General features: G+C 39.8%; 1 protein-coding gene across 3 annotated transcripts in view; it reads right to left on the bottom strand.

Annotated features, from left to right (window-relative positions):
- MAP3K5 (mitogen-activated protein kinase kinase kinase 5) overlaps nucleotides 1–18513 on the bottom strand; it is a 252403-nt gene that overhangs the window by 59019 nt on the left and 174871 nt on the right. For all 3 annotated transcript variants that reach the window (XM_030928710.1, XM_010379481.2, XM_030928711.1), the window contains 4 exons: nucleotides 12866–12999; nucleotides 4163–4290; nucleotides 3123–3259; nucleotides 1273–1378 (listed from right to left, as the gene is read on the bottom strand). In XM_030928710.1, coding sequence (XP_030784570.1) covers nucleotides 1273–1378; nucleotides 3123–3259; nucleotides 4163–4290; nucleotides 12866–12999 — 505 coding nt within the window. The remainder of the gene's footprint in view (nucleotides 1–1272; nucleotides 1379–3122; nucleotides 3260–4162; nucleotides 4291–12865; nucleotides 13000–18513) is intronic.

Genomic DNA, 18513 nt, shown 5'->3' with positions numbered 1-18513 from the left:
TGACTGCAATGTCACTTCTCTCCCAGGAAATTTTCTCGTCTGCAAAATGGAGGTACTCCCACCTACCTCACAGAAGTGAGATGGGGCCTTGTTGCTTCATATTAGACCAAAGATTATTCATGATCTTTTTCTCTTCCCTTCCCCTCCTCTTTTTTTTGGGGGGGGGGGCTAAATTTCTCTCTATAAGAAGAAGAACTTAACACTTCATGAGAATCAGCATGATGGAGTGATAAGAACTAAGAGTGGAGATCAGGTTTGAAATCTTACACACCCTCCCTATAACTGTTGGGCAGTCATGAATCTCTTGAGTCTGAGCTTCCTCTTGGCTACTGTTACCTTTTTGGAAATCACTTAGTCTCCACCCTCCCAGTACTTTGCATCATAGGCAGCTCGGTGGCTGCATTGTCTAACTTCTCAGGAAAGCTCTCTCCCTCCCTTCTTCTGAGACGGTGAGTCACTTCCTCTTTCTGAATTGAAATCCTAGGTTATTTATATTGTGGAGTAGGGGAGTCAACCACAGAGAGTAAACAGTAAAAGAGGGAATTTATCGTCCAAATGGGAAGTGATTAGGGTATGAGTAAGAATCACAGAGAGGTTGGGCCAAGGAAATGTTTAATAAAAAAAAAAAAAAAAATCTTGCTAGAGTTACTGTAGGCCAACCAGGAAAGAAGTAATTACATGAAAAGAAAAACAAATAACAAGTTGAAAATTAAAAAAAAAAAAAATCTTCAGTGGCAGTAAGCAGGAGACTAAGCAAGTCATATACATACAGGAAGAAAAAAGGGCCAAATCAAATTCTGTAACACATACCAACATTGGCCAGGCGCGGTGGCTCACACCTGTAATCCTAACACTTTTGGAGGCCACAGGTGTATCACTTGAGCCCAGGAGTTTGAGACCAGCCTGGGCAACATGGTGAAACCTTGTCTCCATCAAAAATACAAAAAAATTAGCTGGGCATGGTGGCGCATGCCTGTAGTCCCAGCTACTCAGGAAGCAGAGGTGGGAGGATTGCTTGAGCCTGGGAGTTTAAGGCTGCAGTGATAGGTGATAACACTACTGCATTCCAGCCTAGGTGACAGGGCAAGACCCTGTCTCAAAAAAAAAAAAAAAGAAAAAAGAAAAGAAAAGAAAAGAAAGAAAGAAAAGAGAAAAGATATCAACATTACTGTGTGTGAGAACACCAACTGAATTTCTCTCTCACATTATGCTCAAACTCAGCAATTATTTCTTTAATTACATAAGATCTGTATCATCATTGCAAAAACATACCAGTAAAAGTTTCAGTACAAGGGTTTATGCCAGCGAGCCTCTTTGATGTCCCGAAGTCAGAGATCTTGAGAACACCACTGTAGGTATTAATCAACACATTGTCACCCTAGAGAACAGAGGACTTTAATCACAAATGGTATCTTTCTTCAGATACTGTCTATTGTTGACTTGGTAAGTCCAATTTAAAAAAAAAAAAAAAAAAAAGGTGTCCTTACAGCAACCAACAACATAATTCTGTATTCTTCATTAATAGTTTATCTCAATAGTGAATTCTTGACATTGTTTTTTGTTTACATATTATCAGTTTGAGACCAACCGCCTTTGCAAAAATTGCAACAGTGAGAAAATTATGACAGTAAAAGAGAACTGATCTAACCACCACCATCTTGCCTTAAATTTCCAAACTGCCCTTGGTCATTCCAGGGTGTAGACCAAGCTCACTTGGAGAAATTTAATTTATAATTTATAGTTTAGATGATAATAGCCCTTCCCCAAAACTAAACCATCTTTGTAAAACTAATGAAAGGCCACCAGGTTAAGAGGATGAGAGGGGCCTAAAGTCCACTAAGATGTAGGCATAGCCAAATGATTATCAGCCCACTATTCTGGGGGGTCACAAGATTTGCAAATTCTCCAATTGTTCCTATAATTGACATCACTATTGTAGAACTGAAGACTGGCCTTTTGAGATGTCTTTACAGGCTTCTCCATTTCTGACTATCAGATGGCATCACCCAGACCTGTGACTCTGGACTCAGCCAGTCCTGTGGCCCCCACCCAGAACTAGACTCAACACACAAGAACTATTTTCCACACCTCTATAATTGCATCCCCAACCACCCAGACCCTAGCCCCCTGCTCACCAAACCATCTTTGAAAAACGTTAGCCTCTAAATTTTTGGAGAGGCTGATTTGAATAATCATAAAATCCAATATCTTGTTTGGCCATCTCTGTGTGTATTAAACTCTCAGTTGCAATTCTTATATCTTGAGAAATCAGCTCTATCTGGTCAGTGGGCAACATAAACTCACTGGGTGGTTATAAGTTCTTCATAATCTGCTACTCAGATCACAAGATCAAATATGATTCCTAACTGGTTAGATCTTATTGCTATTTACAGATATATAATGATGTATGTATAATTAAATTATGATTTTCATAACTTTCCAGTTACTTTATTTTCTTTTCTATGTTTCTTTACTTCTTTTCCTGGAATATGTAGAGATATGATAGATAAATGGGCATTTTGGTTGATTTTAGGGTAGTAATATTAACTTATTTTCAATAGTCCAGACTTTGTAAAAAATGTATTAGTTCTGAATTTTCTTTTTAAGAAGAGAACGTAAAGTTATTATTTTAGCTTATTTTAGAGAATCTATACCTTATAATTATAGTTCAATCAATGAATATGTGATACTTGTGAGAAAAGGGAATTTTTTTTTTCTTCTAACCATTCATTTATTGATTCAATAAGTATTTACTGAGTAGCTACTATGGGCAAGGATACAAAGATTAACCAGCCTATAAGTTCCTCAGGACCAGAGGCCATCTCCTGTTTACCTTTAGACAGCTGTATCCCACACCACAGAGTTCCTAGGAAACATTGTGTAGTGGGAGCACAACCTTGTTGGCTGAACGCAGTTAAGCAGTTTGTTCTTTGAGCAAAAGCATTAAGACATGAACATAAAGAACTGATTCAGGGGTAAATGATTTCTTATATTTCTGCTGTTTCTAAGATTTACTTATTCACCATTCTAAATTAATACTCATAACACAATATGACTTTTGCAAGTAAAATAATAACCCAGCAAAGAAAGAACTCATGAAAATGAATGCTGGTGCACCTTACCTTTATGTCGCGGTGAACTATCTGATTGTCATGGAGATATTTTAATCCTTCCAGTATTTGCTTTGTATAAAAGCCAATTGTTTGCTCATTATCTTTTAATGGACCCCATTTGGAACGAAGGAGAGCAGAAAGACTTCCTGTAAAGTAGGGATAAATAGTAAATAAATCCTCATTCAAATGAGCTCTTTAAAGCGTATTAATAATGTAACAGTAATTTAAGCTAACATTCATTGGTTCTTCACAGTGGCCCAGGAGCTGTACTAGATATTGGGCTCAAACATGAATTTGCAAATATCCCTACTCTAAAGATGATTGCTATCAAATATGTCTAAGTAAAAGGCCAATGTCTACTGCTAACTTTAATTCAAGTCATGATGATTGATACGGAAATGGTTTCCATATTTATGTATTGTCTCTGTGAAATTATATAATTCACTTGTAAAGCTTCTGGAACTTTAAATTATTTAAGCCTTATTATTATTTAAGGAATGTGACTTTGTGGCCTGAGTCATGTAGCAATCGGTTGTAACTTCTGATTCTGCGATTATAGGCTAAATCTCTTCCGCATTTTTGTCCTGTAAATGATTGGGAAAGACTGAATGGTGCCAAATAAAAGATCCCTTGAGACCATTACCCCTCCTTATGGAATATTAAAATAATCTGCCTTGGAATATAAAGCTGTAACCACTTAAATGTAATAACCTTGTGTAGAAGATGTTGCCACCCTGTTAGTCTTCGGCCTATGTAAGTTCAACATGAACTTCCTCACTTTGGAACACTGGCCCATTCTTTTGGAGTCTGTGTTTCCTGGGTGGCTATCCTCAAGCTTTGCACCAGAATAAACTCCATACATTAGGATATTTTCTAAATCTCATTATTTATGGTTGACATCTCCTAACAAACTGGAGGTAATGTCACATGTCCAATTTCTCTCTCAGTTTAGACAGATGAAGACCTGTACTCTAGTAAATCCCATTCAAGTTTTCTCCCCTTCAAGGCTCTAAAAATTCACACTTTTTAAAGAAAGAAATATCTCTTACCTCCAGGGACCTGCTCCATGAAGATTTTAATGAAACCATTCTCACTGAAAGAGCCCAGATACTGGACAATATTTTTGTGCTTCAGGTGCTTATGCAATGCTATTTCTTCATGCAGGGGCTGAGAGTATCTAAAAGACATGCAGTTGTCAATGAGTTAATTATGTAGCCAGACCTTACTGTATAAATTTAAACAATACAAATGGAAAATATCAGCCAAATATATGTCCATATGTGAAACCAAAATGACCGTTTAAGGCCTTTATTTCTCCTAAGGTAAATTCTATGAAGTTGAAGTTGTGGTAGGATCTGAGGGGAAATGTGTCAGGTACTAAGCCAGTTGTATACGTTAATTCATTTCCATGAGAAGGTAGTGTTGGTATGTTCATTGTACAGATGAGGAAACTGATTCACAGAGAGGATGACTGACTTGCCCAAGATCCCAAAGCTAGTAAGTGACAGAGCTAAGATTCAAACCCAGGAGAACTGAAATCGTCCACACAGTTTACTCTCCATATTAACATATTAACATTAACATGACTTTCTATTCCACTGGCCTCATCAACACAATTTTATTATTGACTATAAAACTTTACTATCACAATTTACTAATGATCAGGAGACTCTTGTCCAGGAAGACAAAACTTGCAAATAACTTTAATGTACATTCTAGAACTTCCTGAAAGGCCTGTCAATTCTTCAACAGCAAACATAAAACCACTCATAGGTCAAATCTCTTTAAGCCCTTTGCATCAAAAATCTTCACCTTACGGTGTCCACTAATTCTATTATATCATGATTTTTTACCTAATCCTCATGAAGCCTCCACATTGAAAGTGTGACTTCAAAATTATGTACTTGATATATGTTGCTGATTCAAATTATGAAAGTTATTTTATATTTCTGGAGCAGAACAACACTTTTGATGATTATTGGAAGTACTGTAAAGCTTTATAGACTCTTAACCACCCTGAATTTAATGTAGCCCTAATGTAATTATTGTACTGATTGCCAAAGAACATAATTTCAGCAAATTGAGTTTTAAAAATCAAATTGGCTTTTATTCATGATTCATGAGCCAGGCAGTATCCAATCCACATAGGAGGTCCACTGGGCATGGCAAAACAGTGGGTTTTCTTTTGTAAGGTAGCTTGAGCAGGAACAAAAACAACACAGAGCAAAAGCCAAGTGGTTAATGTTAGGTTAGTTCAGGTTACTTCCCTTGCAGGGGTTAAAGCAGAGGGGACTGCCGGGCGCGGTGGCTCAAGCCTGTAATCCCAGCACTTTGGGAGGCCGAGACGGGCGGATCACGAGGTCAGGAGATCGACACCATCCTGGCTAACACGGTGAAACCCCGTCTCTACTAAAAAAAAAATACAAAAAACTAGCCAGGCGAGGTGGCGGGCGCCTGTAATCCCAGTTACTCGGGAGGCTGAGGCAGGAGAATGGCGTGAACCCGGGAGGCGGAGCTTGCAGTGAGCTGAGGTCTGGCCACTGCACTCCAGCCTGGGCAACAGAGTGAGACTCCGTCTCAAAAAAAAAAAAAAAAAAAAAAAGCAGAGGGGACTTCCTTATCATGCCAGCTCAGGTTGGCTGGGTGCCTTTTGATCAGTCCCTGTGACTCTGTTTTGTTTTTGTTTTTTGAAAATTGGCCTGTTTGAGAATTTGGCTATCATCTCTCTCCTGATTTTTCAGAAGGCCAGATCTTACAAGTAAACTGCTTAGTTTTGGTTTGGTGATGTGGAACCCTAGCATGGTTCCACAGGCTGGTCTGTTGGAGCCTAGTGCAGGAGCTCAGTCCAAATCTGTAGCCTCAAATTTTACTTAAGAAGCTAAATATTGTAGGGTGTCAGCAACAATAAATACAGACTCAAAGGAATTCCTCTCTCTCTCTCTCTCTATATATATATATATAATCTAAATCGAATATATATATCTCCTATAATGGAGGCTACCGGTGTGAAATACACTAATAATTCACATTAGTGCAAACCTGATGTCTCACATTTGCTTCAGTCCTACATGTAGGAAATCCTTAGATCTTACACTGACAAATCCATTGGTTAATATTGAATAATGCTATTTTCAATAAGCTTTTTAGAGTAAGTGCTATAGCTAAAGCAATTCGTTTATAAAAATTTAAATTCACTTAATTTAAATTAATTTTTATTATCTGTGTAATGTTTCCAGAAAGCAGCCAACAGCAATAAAAACAACCAAATACTTGCATTTTGGATTGATTATTCTTTTTTTCTTTAGAATTGCTTTAGGAACTATGAAGGGCAGGTATTAAAATGAGCACTTTAATAGTATACCAGTTAGAGATAGCAACAACATTTTGATAATTGCTTGAGTGAGATAACACCAGAAATACCAATATACAGTGTTACCAATAAGGTATTTAGGTAATGACTCTCAACTATAAGGGTATTTACAAGTTGCTTTTCCATGAGGGTTAAAACACTTTGATGTTAGTTCATACCTGCTCTTTTTTTTTTTTTTGGAGATGGAGTTTCGCTCTTGTCGCCCAGGCTGGGATGCAATGGCGCGATCTCGGCTCACTGCAACCTCTGCCTCGCGAGTTCAAGCGATTCTCCTGCCTCAGCCTCCCAAGTAGCTGGGATTACAGGCGCCTGCCACCACACCTGGCTAATTTTAGCATTTTTAGCAGAAAGGGAGTTTCAACATGTTGGCCAGGCTAGTCTCGAACTCCTGACCACAGGTGATCTGCCCACCTCAGCCTCCCAAAGGGCTGGGATTACAGGCATGAGTCAACAAACCTGGCTCACAACTGCTATTGATATGGATTAGTGGCAAATACTGTGCCTCTGTATTCTACAGAGTTAAGAGATAAAGAAAAATCTGAAACAACCAACTAACTCAGATGATGATGATGATGCTGATGATGATGATTATTTAAGACAGGGTCTCTCTCTGTCACCCAGGCTGGAATGCAGTGGCACGATTATAGCTCACTGCACCCTCAGCCTCCCAGGCTCAAGCAATGCTCCCATTTCAGCCTCCTGAGTAGCTGTGACTACAGGTGTGCACCACCATGCCCAGCTAATATTTGTATTTTTTGTTTCACCATGTGGCCCAGGCTAATCTCAAACTCCTGAGTTCAAGTGATCTGCCAGCCTTAGCCTCCCAAAGTGAGATTACAGGCATGCACCACCATACTGGGCCCTCAGTTAATTATTAATCATAAGGCTCCCACCTTCTGATTCTCTACTGAAAATCAAAACATCAATGCTTAAACTTAAGATCCTGGAGAAGCAATATCCTTACCTTATTACTTAAACTAAGAAGATAGGTCAAAATTTGCAATAATGGTCAGAATCCTTAACCTAGCTAAGGACAAGTACTCTTCTCCAATATAGAAAATATTACAAACACCCAGCATTTTCACTAAGTGTAAGTGCCAAGCATTAAACAAGGGTGGAATTATAATTTGTTCACATCAACAAATTAGTCTTGTCTATGAGTATTATAAGAAAATCATATTTCTTCTCAATTACCTGTAACAAGGGAAAGAAGAAATGGCCTAGATAATCAGAGATACTTATATATTTGGTTTTGACAAAACTATTAATCCATAGGTATCTCCAGACACTCCCTTTGAGTCAAATCCCCACTGCTAACCATCTAGACCAGTGGTTGCCAACATTAACTGGATATTTACATTTCCTAAAGGGCTTCTAATTTCCAGGACCACCCTAGGATTTTTGGAAGTAGAGCTTGAGCATCAGTATTTTTAAAAGCTCCCCTGTTGTCTCTCATATACAGCTGAGTGAAAAATGTCATAGAAATAACCAGTCCATGGCAGGGTGCAGTGGTTCACTCCTGTAATCCCAGCACTTTGGGAGGCCAAGGTGGGCAGATCACTTGAGGTCAGGAGTTCAAGACCAGCCTGTCCACATGGTGAAACCCTGTCTCTACTAAAAATATAAAAATTAGCTGGGCGTAGTGGCAGGTGCCTGTAATCCCAGTTACTTGGGAGGCTGAGGCAGAAGAATCACTTGAACCTAGGAGGCGGAGGTTGCAGTGAGCTGAGATTACACCACTGCACCCCAGCCTGGGCGACAAAACGAAACTCCATCTCAAAAATAAAATAAATAAAATAAAATAAAAATAACCAGTTCAGGATATGTAGAATATCAGAAGACAAAGCCAACCTGAGATTAACAACTAGTTGGGGGTAGATGATGAGAGCATACTAAATCTACCTCTTCTCTCTTACAACCACTTTGATTCTCTAACAAAGTGGTTTTAGAACATGAAGGAAACAGAGGAGAAATTGTTTCCGTTGCTCTGATCCTTCTTTACAGATGGTAGTTTAGTGTGCAGAGGTTGTATCATGCATTATTCACATCACACTACTTTTGTAATTATCCTTTGTAACTGTAACTGCTATCTTTTTCAACAAAACTTCCACACCCCTCCAGGTCACATGGATAGAAACAACTTTGGCTGCTGTATCTTCACAATAATAGACTTGTCAGCAATTTCTTTATATTGTTAATAAGAAGATGCCCTGCACCAGCTGTTCAAGGTAAGGGCTTGTCATGCACAAATCACATATACCAACTGCACTGTTACAGAACAGGAGCTGAAACATCTTGTTGGTATTGGTGTGCTTTGTGTGTGTATAGCAGCATTTGAATAAACTTAAACTACAGGATGATTTTAAAAGTGAGTTTCTTCCAAGTGTCCACCTAAATCCATCAGGAGGGGAAAAGAGAGGAGCTGTGGCTAAAGGTTAGTGAATTTGGCTGCAGCAATTTGATAGCGATGACCTCGTTAAATTTCATATTGTTTCAAATCTATATTATCTATATATATGATCCTTAAGAACCTGTAGGACTGAAAGAAAAATTTTAAGATGACAACTTTATATATATTACCTAGGTATTTAATGAGTAATTTCTACTACTGTTTCATAAGAATCCATAATCATGTCTCATGAATTAACTAAGAGGAAATGCTGGAACAACACCAAACAAATATGAAATTGAATGAAACTACACATGCGGCAGGCAGCAACAGCTGTTTGCTTACCTAATATCTATTCCTCCCTCTTTCTATGATTTTGTTTGGAGAAACAAATGGCTGGCTAAAAAGCCGGAGTTCCTAGTTCCTTGTAGGTAGGGGTAGGCATTTTGGGCGAGTGCAACAGAGGGGAAAGTATACTGGGTAGTTCTGGGAAGCTCTGTTTTCCTTTTCCTTCTGGAATGACATATGGAGCCTGGAGGCAGCGTGAAAGTCACGCACTAAGGATCAAGAGCTGGGATCGGGCACGGTGCTTGCATGGGAGGGGGTGTCTTTTTCAGTTTGGGGTAGTCAGAGAAGACCTCTCTGAGGGCTTGACATTTGAATTAAAGCTTAAATGATGAAAATGAGGCAATCCTGCCAAGGTCTGGGTTGATCTTGGTATGCCCAATAGAGAGACACCAGTGTAGCTGGAGTGGAGGTGAGGCCACAGAGGAAGCAGATCGCCTGTGGCCTTGTGATTCAAAGTAAGGGTTCTGGGTTTCATGCTAGTTGCAATAAGAATCCACTGAAGGGTTTTAGGCAGTAGTGACATGATGTGATTTTTAAAAATAGATGTTATTTTTTAGAGCAGTTTGTAAGTTCACAGAAAAATTTGAGAGGGAGGTACAGAGATTTCCCACACACTCCTGGTTCCCAAACATGCACAGTCTCCCCCATTATCAACATTCCCCAGCAGAGTAGTCCATTTGTTACAACTGATGGACCTTCACTGACACATCATTATCACTGCATGATTTGATTTTAACTTCAGGAAGACCTCTGTGACTCCTCAAAGAAGGATGGACTAGGAGTGAAGGAAAGAATGAAAGCAGAGACCAATTACGAGGTGATTGCTGAGACTAGAAGGGAGTCCGGGCGAGAGGCCTGAAGGCTTAGATTAGAGGTGCAGCTGTGGTGACTGGAAAGAGTAGAGAGATTCAGAATATAATGCAGAGGCTGATACAACAAACAGTACGACCTACTGATGGAGTAGATGTGGAGTGCAAGAGAAAGAGAGGAATCCAGATGAATCCTGGAGGTTAGCCTGAGCAGCTGGATGGATGGGGAGACAGTAACTGATGACACAAGGAATACTTTAGGGAGAGTACATTTGGGAATAAAAATCGGGTTCATGGCTGGGCGCAGCAGCTCACGCCTGTAATCCCAGCACTTTGGGAGGCTGAGGTGGGCAGATCACTTGAGGGCAGGAGTTCGAGACCAGCCTGGCCCACATAGTGAAATTCCGTCTCTACTAAAAACACAAAAATTAGCTGGGCACAGTGGCACAGGCCTGTAATCCCAGCTACTTGGGAGGCTGAAGCATGAGAATTGCTTGAACTTGGGAGATGGAGGTTGCAGTGAGCTGAGATGGGGCCACCGCACTCCAGCCTGAATGACAGAGTGAGTCTCTGTCTTAAAAAAAATAAGTAAATAAAAATAAAATCCGGGTTCGCGATTGGGCAATATACTGACTACCTAGGCATATTTGATGGATTCATTTATACTCCAGACCTAAGCAACACACAATATTCTTTTGTAACAAACCTGCACATGTACCCCGATTCTAAAATAAAAGTTAAAAAAGGAAAAAAATCTAGGTTCAGTTTTGGTCATGTTAACCTTGAGACGCCTCTGAGATCTGTAATTGAAGATGTGGGGTAGACAGGTAACCTGGGGAGCTCAGGGGTGGGTCCTTCCTAAGGAAGGCTGGTCACGTGGCCTATGACCACGGCCACAGAACGTGGACTCAAGGGCAGCCAGAATCAGCCCATGATGTAGCCCAGCATTAAAGCCTGGCCAAATATGGATAATAATAACCATCTATTAAACAATCAAATTCTCTCTCTTTCAGACTTTGAATATACAACACACACAACTGTGTATCATACACTACAACTGTGTTTCACTAATTATAGGAGCACTGCCTTACAGAGAGATGGAAGGGAAGCCCTAAGGCAGCAGAAATCATAAGGTTGAGAGAAGACAGAATTATTAGTTGGAGAAATAAACCATAAGGCAGAGCACAAGCACAGTGAGCAACAGATAATCCTATCACCAGAGTGCTTCAGTTTCCTGAACAACATTTTTGTTTCTAAAAAAGATTCCATCTTTCACAAGGCCTCACAACGTGAGGTTCAACTCATTTCTTCAAGTATAGGTTGGTGCAAAAATAACTGCAGTTTTTGCCATTACTTTTAATGGCAAAAATGTATATATTATACATTTTGTAGTTGTCACACAGTTCTTGGATATTGTCCCAGGTTTTTTTGTCTTTTTTCTCTTTGCTTTTTTAATTTTGAAAGTTTCTACTGATATATTCCCAAACTCAGAGATTCTTTAACTGTGTCCAGTCTACTAACACGCCATCAAAGCCATTCTTCACTTCTATTACTGTTTTTGATCTCCAGCATTTTTGAAAATTATTCCTAGGATTTCCATCTCTGAGCTTACATTACCATCTGCTCCTGCACAATCTCTACTTTTCCATGAGAGCCCTAAGCGTGTGAATACGATTCACAATCTGATAACTCCAATATCCCGCCATATCTGGTTCAGGTTCTGACGCTTGCTATGTTGCTTAAACTGTGTTTTTTGTCTCTCAGTATGCCTTATAGTTTTCTATAGAAAGGTGGACATGATGTCCTAGGTGAAAGTACTGCAGTAAATAGGCCTTTAGTGGTATGGTGGGAAGCAGTCAGGCAGGAGAAGAGTTCTGTAAGTCTATGATTAGGTCTCAGTCTTTTAGTGAGTCTGTGCCCCTGGGCTGTGAATTTTACAAGTGCTTCTTAGCTTTAGCCCCCTTAGATGAGACAGGATAGCTAGAGTTGGGCTAAATTTGGTACTCCCCTTCCCCCAGTTTGGTGAGGCTCTGGTAAAATAGAGTCTCTTGTGGACAGACCTTGTTAAGAACAGAATGCTCTAGTGTATCTTAAAATGGTGACTTTTCCTTTCTTGCTACCAGAAGCACAATGGGAATTTTCTAATTTCAGGTCTCTGTGAGGGCCTGGTAAAGCTCCAAAACTCATGAAAGTGTGACCCTCACCCCCAGCCCCCAGTGACTGGGTCCCGCTGGAGTTTTTCACTCAGACTTCACAGTGGCCCTCTAGAGATTTGTTAGTTACAGTTCAGTTTTCCTACCCCTGCACTGGTTCCCACAGAGGTTTCTGATCATGGATTTCTGCTCAGTAAGTTATGAGTCTCTCACTTCGCCAGTCTCTCCAACTTCAGGGGCAGCTGCCTACCTTGCAACTTCACTGACAAATCCAACAAGAGCCATTGATTTCAGTCTGTTCAGCTTTCCACTTGTTAAGATAGAATGACAATTTCTAAGCTCCTCACATGCCCGATTGGAACCTAGAACTGGTTCCAACCTAAACCATTTCTGATAGTGCTTATTCCCCATCTATTCATATAATACATCCACCTTTATCCAAGACAACCTGAGCCCAGCACACACAGGGCCATTCTCTTCTGTAGTCTCTGAAAGCCCCGTTCTTCCCCACCAGTCTGGAACTTCAAACATTGAATGATGCAGCAGCTAAACCTCAGAAGGAGCTAATTGACTCAATGAAGTTTTCAGAGTTTCATTCATTAGAATATCATCAATATTTTCTAAGATACGACGAACAACCCAAAGTACTATAGAACAGCTTTTAGTAGCCACAATTACTGTACCTGCTGTCTCTCTCTGGGATTTCCTTAATAGCAATTCTGACTTGGTTGCTCAAGTCCCGACCTGCGTAGACTATCCCGTAAGTGCCTTTTCCTAAAACGACTCTGTCACCATTTTCATCATATTCATAGTCATACTACAAAAGGAAAAACGGGGAGAAAAGATTGAAACATTAGTTCATTCTACAGTTCAAACATCGATTTTTTTCCAAGAGCATTATTCCTTATCTTATCAGATGGCATTAACAGGCCAAAGTTCTAAGAAGCAGCTTCAAGGATGAACAAATAAATGCTCCCAACATAAAGCAGATATTGTGTTTATGTTTTCACAGCTGTTACAAATACAGTGGGGATTACATAGTTAACTTCATAGAAGTGCTTCTCCAAAAGCCATGTGGATTCTTTTACCCACTCAGTCCTGTTTTTCATTGATTCTGGAGATCAATGAAACAGTGCATAACTAGAATGAACATCTATCAGTGTCTATCACATCTAATAAATCATCCTTTTGTTATTCAGCTTTTGATGCTGTTAAAGCATTTCACACTGCCAGGGGAATAAAACCACTGAAAGGCTTTGGGTAAGAAGAAAATTGTGACATCTTACCAGCTGCCAATGATAAAGTCAGGATTATTTTACTTCACCCCACCCCCCACGCCCCAAGACCCAGAAACATTTTTTTAAATGAAAAATAGAGGAAAATGTTTATCTCTGATGCAGAAAGGAAATATCTATATTTCTAAACTGCAAACTGTCAAGTGTGTCAGCCAAATATGGAAAACTGGATTTACAGAAAGGATTCAGTAGAGACCTCCTCAGATCTGGAGGCATCACCCCAAAGCCACATCCTTTGTGTTGGACTGAACTAAAGGATTTAGGGCCATCACATGATCAAGGCATGTCCCTGTAGAAACCCAGCACAAAACTACAGGCCCCTGGGAAAGAACATTAGAACAAGCTTTTCACACAGTCTACATTTTGCTGGAGTTTAAAACTGGCAGTCCATAGTTAGATTCAACTCACAGCAGGGTCTGAGTTGGCCATTAAAAAAAAAAAATTTCTGGCCAGATGCAGTGGCTCATGCCTGTCATTCTAGCACTTTGGGAGGCTGAGGCAGGTGCATCACCTGAGGTCAGGAGTTTGAGACCAGCCTAGACAACATGGCAAAACCCCATCTCTACTGAAAATACAAAAATTAGCCGGGTGCAATGCTGTATGCCTGTAATCCCAACTACTCAGGAGGCTGAGGCAGGAGAATTGGTTGAACTTGGGAGATGGAGGTTGCAGTGAGCTGAGATGGCGACACTGCACTCCAGCCTGGGCAACAGAGCGAGACTCCATCTCAAAGGAAAAAAAAAATGATTTCTAACATGTATAAGTCAACAAACTTAACGTTAATACTGATGAGTAATCTAAGAAGACGGCAATGATCACGAGTTTTTATGCTCTTTAACAACATAGCCTTGAAATATATAAAGCAGAGTTGATACAATTTCAGAGAAAAATACACAAATATCAACCACAATAGATTTTAACAGAACTCTATTAGAAAGGAATATATCTGGCACACAGATTTTAAAATAGAGAATCTAATGGCACAATAAACAAGTCTGATATAACATCTACAGAGAGAGCTCTGCACCCAGATACAGATTCCTTTCATGCATATATGAAAAATATATAATTGATCACATATTAGACAACAAAGAAAAATTTCAACAAATTCCAAAGAACTGATATCATAAAGACCATGATCTCTGAGCACAGAATACTAAAAATAAGACAGCCAAAAGTACATTTTACTTTACTTTAAAATAACCAATGGGTTAAAAAGGAAATGACCATGGGAATTACACAATCATTTTTTATATGAGAAGAAAAGCATTATTTATCAAATTCCATAGATATGGAGTTAGGTAGATGAAAAATGTCATGATATTTTAAAAATCCATTAGAAAATAAAAATTTAACATGAATAAATTTAATGGTCAAGTCAAGGAAACAGAAAAAGAATAACATATTGCTACCAACACAGTAGAAGAGAGGCTCTGGATTTGGCAAGATGGTAGACCAGATACCTGAGAAGCTTCCTGCTAAAAACACATAGGTAAAATAAAACAGATATACTTTTAAATGTCTAGCTGGGCTTACTAAAGAGTAAAGGTGATTGCAGAAGCTAGAAATGAAGAGGAAAGGAATACTAGCAGGTAATCACAAGAACTCCTGAAGCCCAAAAGGTAGGGATGAAGGCAGGATTTTCAGTTTCATTAATCTAGGGCAGGAGTTCATGCTCGTTTTTTGGTAAAAGGTCAGGTAGTGAATGTTTTAGCTTTGAGAGCCATATAGTCTTTGTAGCAACTACTCAATCCTGCCATTGTGATGTGAAAGCAGCCCAGCTGATACATAAACAAATGGACATGCTTATGTTCCAATAAGGCTTTATTTACCAAGATTAACAGTGAGCTGGACTTGATCCTAGGGCTATTGTTTGCTGATCTCTCATGTGGGGCTTGGGTTTTAATGCCCAGGAGGTGATAGGAAGTATGGCCTAGTGCCTATGCCAGGCAAACAGCAGAAACACACAAAACCAGGCCCTTGATGAAAGGGTAGATTAGAAAAGTCACCCCACTACACTGTGAAACAAAAAGAAAGCTGGTTTGTCTCAAGACTGAGCTCTGGAGGAGCAAAAATAGGTCTTCTCTAAACACTTTCAACCATAGCTGATGCTGGCTATTTGAACTTCAAATTAACACTTATTGTAATACTCATAATTGCTCTTGAGCCTGGGATATCCCTGGAGTGCCTGGCAGAAACAAAGGAAAAACATTTTAATGGTAGACCCCTTGAAGTTTGCTATGCAGAATTCTTACTGATAATGCACCACTAAAGTTGAATTCACAATCCAAAAAATATAAATTATGTAAGGAAACAATTCAACATCAGTGAAAACATATATGACAAATCCCAATCCTCAAGACTTTATTAAGTCAGAAATGATAGAATATAGTTATAAAATATGTACGTTTAACATAAAGACATAAAATATTTAAAAATGAGAAGATGAGCTCTTCTAAAAAAGGCCAGACTTGAAAGAAAATTGAATACAACTTCCAGAAAGTCAGCCCTAAATAGGAAAAATAAAAACAAATTCACTCAGATATGATATAGGGCAACTACAAAATATGAAAGACAAAAAGATCATAAAAGGGCACATTACCTACAAAGGGAGCTCATCAGATCACTCTGCAAACTCTTGGGTACACATGCATGACTCGAGAGGATGGGGCTGGGGTGGAGCATGTCCCTAACAGCTCCAGGTTATTTGTTTCCAACAGGTTTCCAAGCCCTTATAGAAGGGGGTCAGGTGGTGTCTTCTGGGGAAAATTATGTCTAATACAATGCTAGGGCTGGTGTGAGCACTGGCCTCCTTAGCATGAACTCTTCCCTGGCTCAGGACAGAGGCCAAGCTCTGGAAGGGAGATGACTACTTACCCATTGCCAAGTATCCAGTGGCACATTAGAGAATAGCCCTGTTCTGGCTGCCTAACGTAAAGCTGAAGACTGTCTTGGTCCAGGGCAGATGATCAGGTAGGTGGTCAGAGTGAAGGAACAGGCAGCAGGGATCATTTAGCAACATGCCCTAACTCAGAGTTAAAACTGGGCTCCTGTGAGGAGGCAGGAAGCATAATCCAAACAATGCCACCTGAAGGAGCCCAAGTCTCCACACCCAATTCCTGTGGTCTAGACTTTTGCAATGCTGTGCCTGCCCCGCCGGAATTCTACCAGTGGGACCTAGTCAGCAGGAGGTAGGGCAGGAACCATCACTAAAGAAGCTCAACTTTGACAATGTGCCCTCTCAAAGGATTAGAAACCTATACACTGAATCTAGTACCACCACCATTTTATACTACAATGCTTTACAATTTTAAAGGAAAAAAAAAAAAACTTTCCATAACCCACCTCACTTGACTATCATAATATCATAGTAGGTTTCTGATTACTTTCAATTTACAAATGATCAGAATTTTTTTGTTCAGTGAAAATATATCAGAGTTGTGGTTTGAAACCAGCTTGTAAGATTCCAGATTTTGTATCCCTTCCACTACCTATGCGCTAGGGAAACCCTATCATAGAATAAGAGCTTACAGGGTGATGATCATTACTTGTTTCCAAACACCAGTATTACAAAGACATTACAGTATATTGTTAATATAGATTGAACATCCATTTGCTTTTTCAAGCAGACATCTGGTAGCCACTGTCCTCTTAGAATTTTGCTTTTTTCCTTCTCTTACTCCATATTTCAAATTTATTGTCAACTGTTCTCAGATTTTTCTTCTTAAAATCTCACAAATCCATTTTACCTCCTTAATCTCACTGCAATTGCCTCAGAATCTCTGTAGAAGTAGCACAGAAGCACTTCTCTGCAAAACAAAGTTCAAAGGCTTTTCTCCTCCATGTTGCTCCATTCCCCAATTTATTCTGCACTAAGTTGACAGTGAACTTTCCAAAGTCCAAAGTTCCACGTGAGCTTTCCATGTCAGTGCCACTGCATCTATTTTATTGGCAGTTTGTTACTTTCTGGATGAAATCAAAACTCCTTAGCACAGCATAAATGCCTGCTATGGTCTGAATGTTTGTGTACCCCCCTCTCCAGCACCTTCAAAATCTGTATGTTGAAACCGATTCTCAATGTATTAAGAGTTAGGCCCTTTAGAAGGTGATTAGGTCATGAGGCTAGAGCCCACATGAACGGGATTAGTCCCCTTATAAAAGAGGCTTGAGGGAGCCCGGTTGAGCCTTCAGCCATGTGAGCACCCACAGAAGGTACCATCTAGAGAAAGTAGGCCCTCACCAGACACTGAATCTGCTGGTGCCTTGATCTTGGATTTCTCAGCCTCTGGAACGGTGAGCAATGCATTTCTGTTGGGTATAAATTACGCAGTCTAAGGCATTTTGTTATAGCAGCCTGGATGGACTAAGACAATGCCCTTCAAGATCTTAGGGCTGCCTCTGTCGTCCTCGTCTGGACACTGAGCTCTTTGAGAATTGGGACTTCATCTTTAATTACTCTATCCCTAGTTTTAGCATGTCGCTTGTAGTAGATACTTAGTAATTATTTGTTTAATTAATTAATCAAGTTATAGGAAAATGTGATGAGCACTTTTTTAAAAAAGAGCTAGATCCCAAAACAAAACATTTAGAATCATTATTGGTTTATTCTTGGGTGAAAGCATTTTTCCAATAGATATATTTACAATCTTTTTTTTTTTTTTTTTTTTTTAAGAATGTTTTGCTGCCGCCTAGGCCGGAGTGCAGTGGTGCCATCATAGCTCATTGCAGCCAGCCTTGAACTCCTGGGTTCAAGCAATCCTCCCACTTCTGCCTTCTCAACAGCTGGGACTTCAGGTGTACACCACTATGTCCAGCTAATTTTTTCTATTTTTGGTAGAGATGTGGTCTTGCTATGTTGCCCAGGCTGGCCCTGAACTCCTGGCCTCAACTGATCCTCCTGCCTTGGCCTCCCAAGCGCTGGGAGTACAGGTGGGAGCCATCATCCTCAGCACTTTTTTTTTTTTTTTTTTTTTTAAGAGATGGAGTCTTGCTATATTACCTAGGCTGGACTCAAAGTCCTGGGCTCAAGTGATCCT

This window comes from Rhinopithecus roxellana, chromosome 4, assembly GCF_007565055.1.
Source record: "Rhinopithecus roxellana isolate Shanxi Qingling chromosome 4, ASM756505v1, whole genome shotgun sequence".
Classification (NCBI taxonomy): domain Eukaryota; kingdom Metazoa; phylum Chordata; class Mammalia; order Primates; family Cercopithecidae; genus Rhinopithecus; species Rhinopithecus roxellana.
The sequence above is the reverse complement of the archived record's forward strand: the minus strand, read 5'-3'. Positions and strand labels throughout refer to the sequence as shown.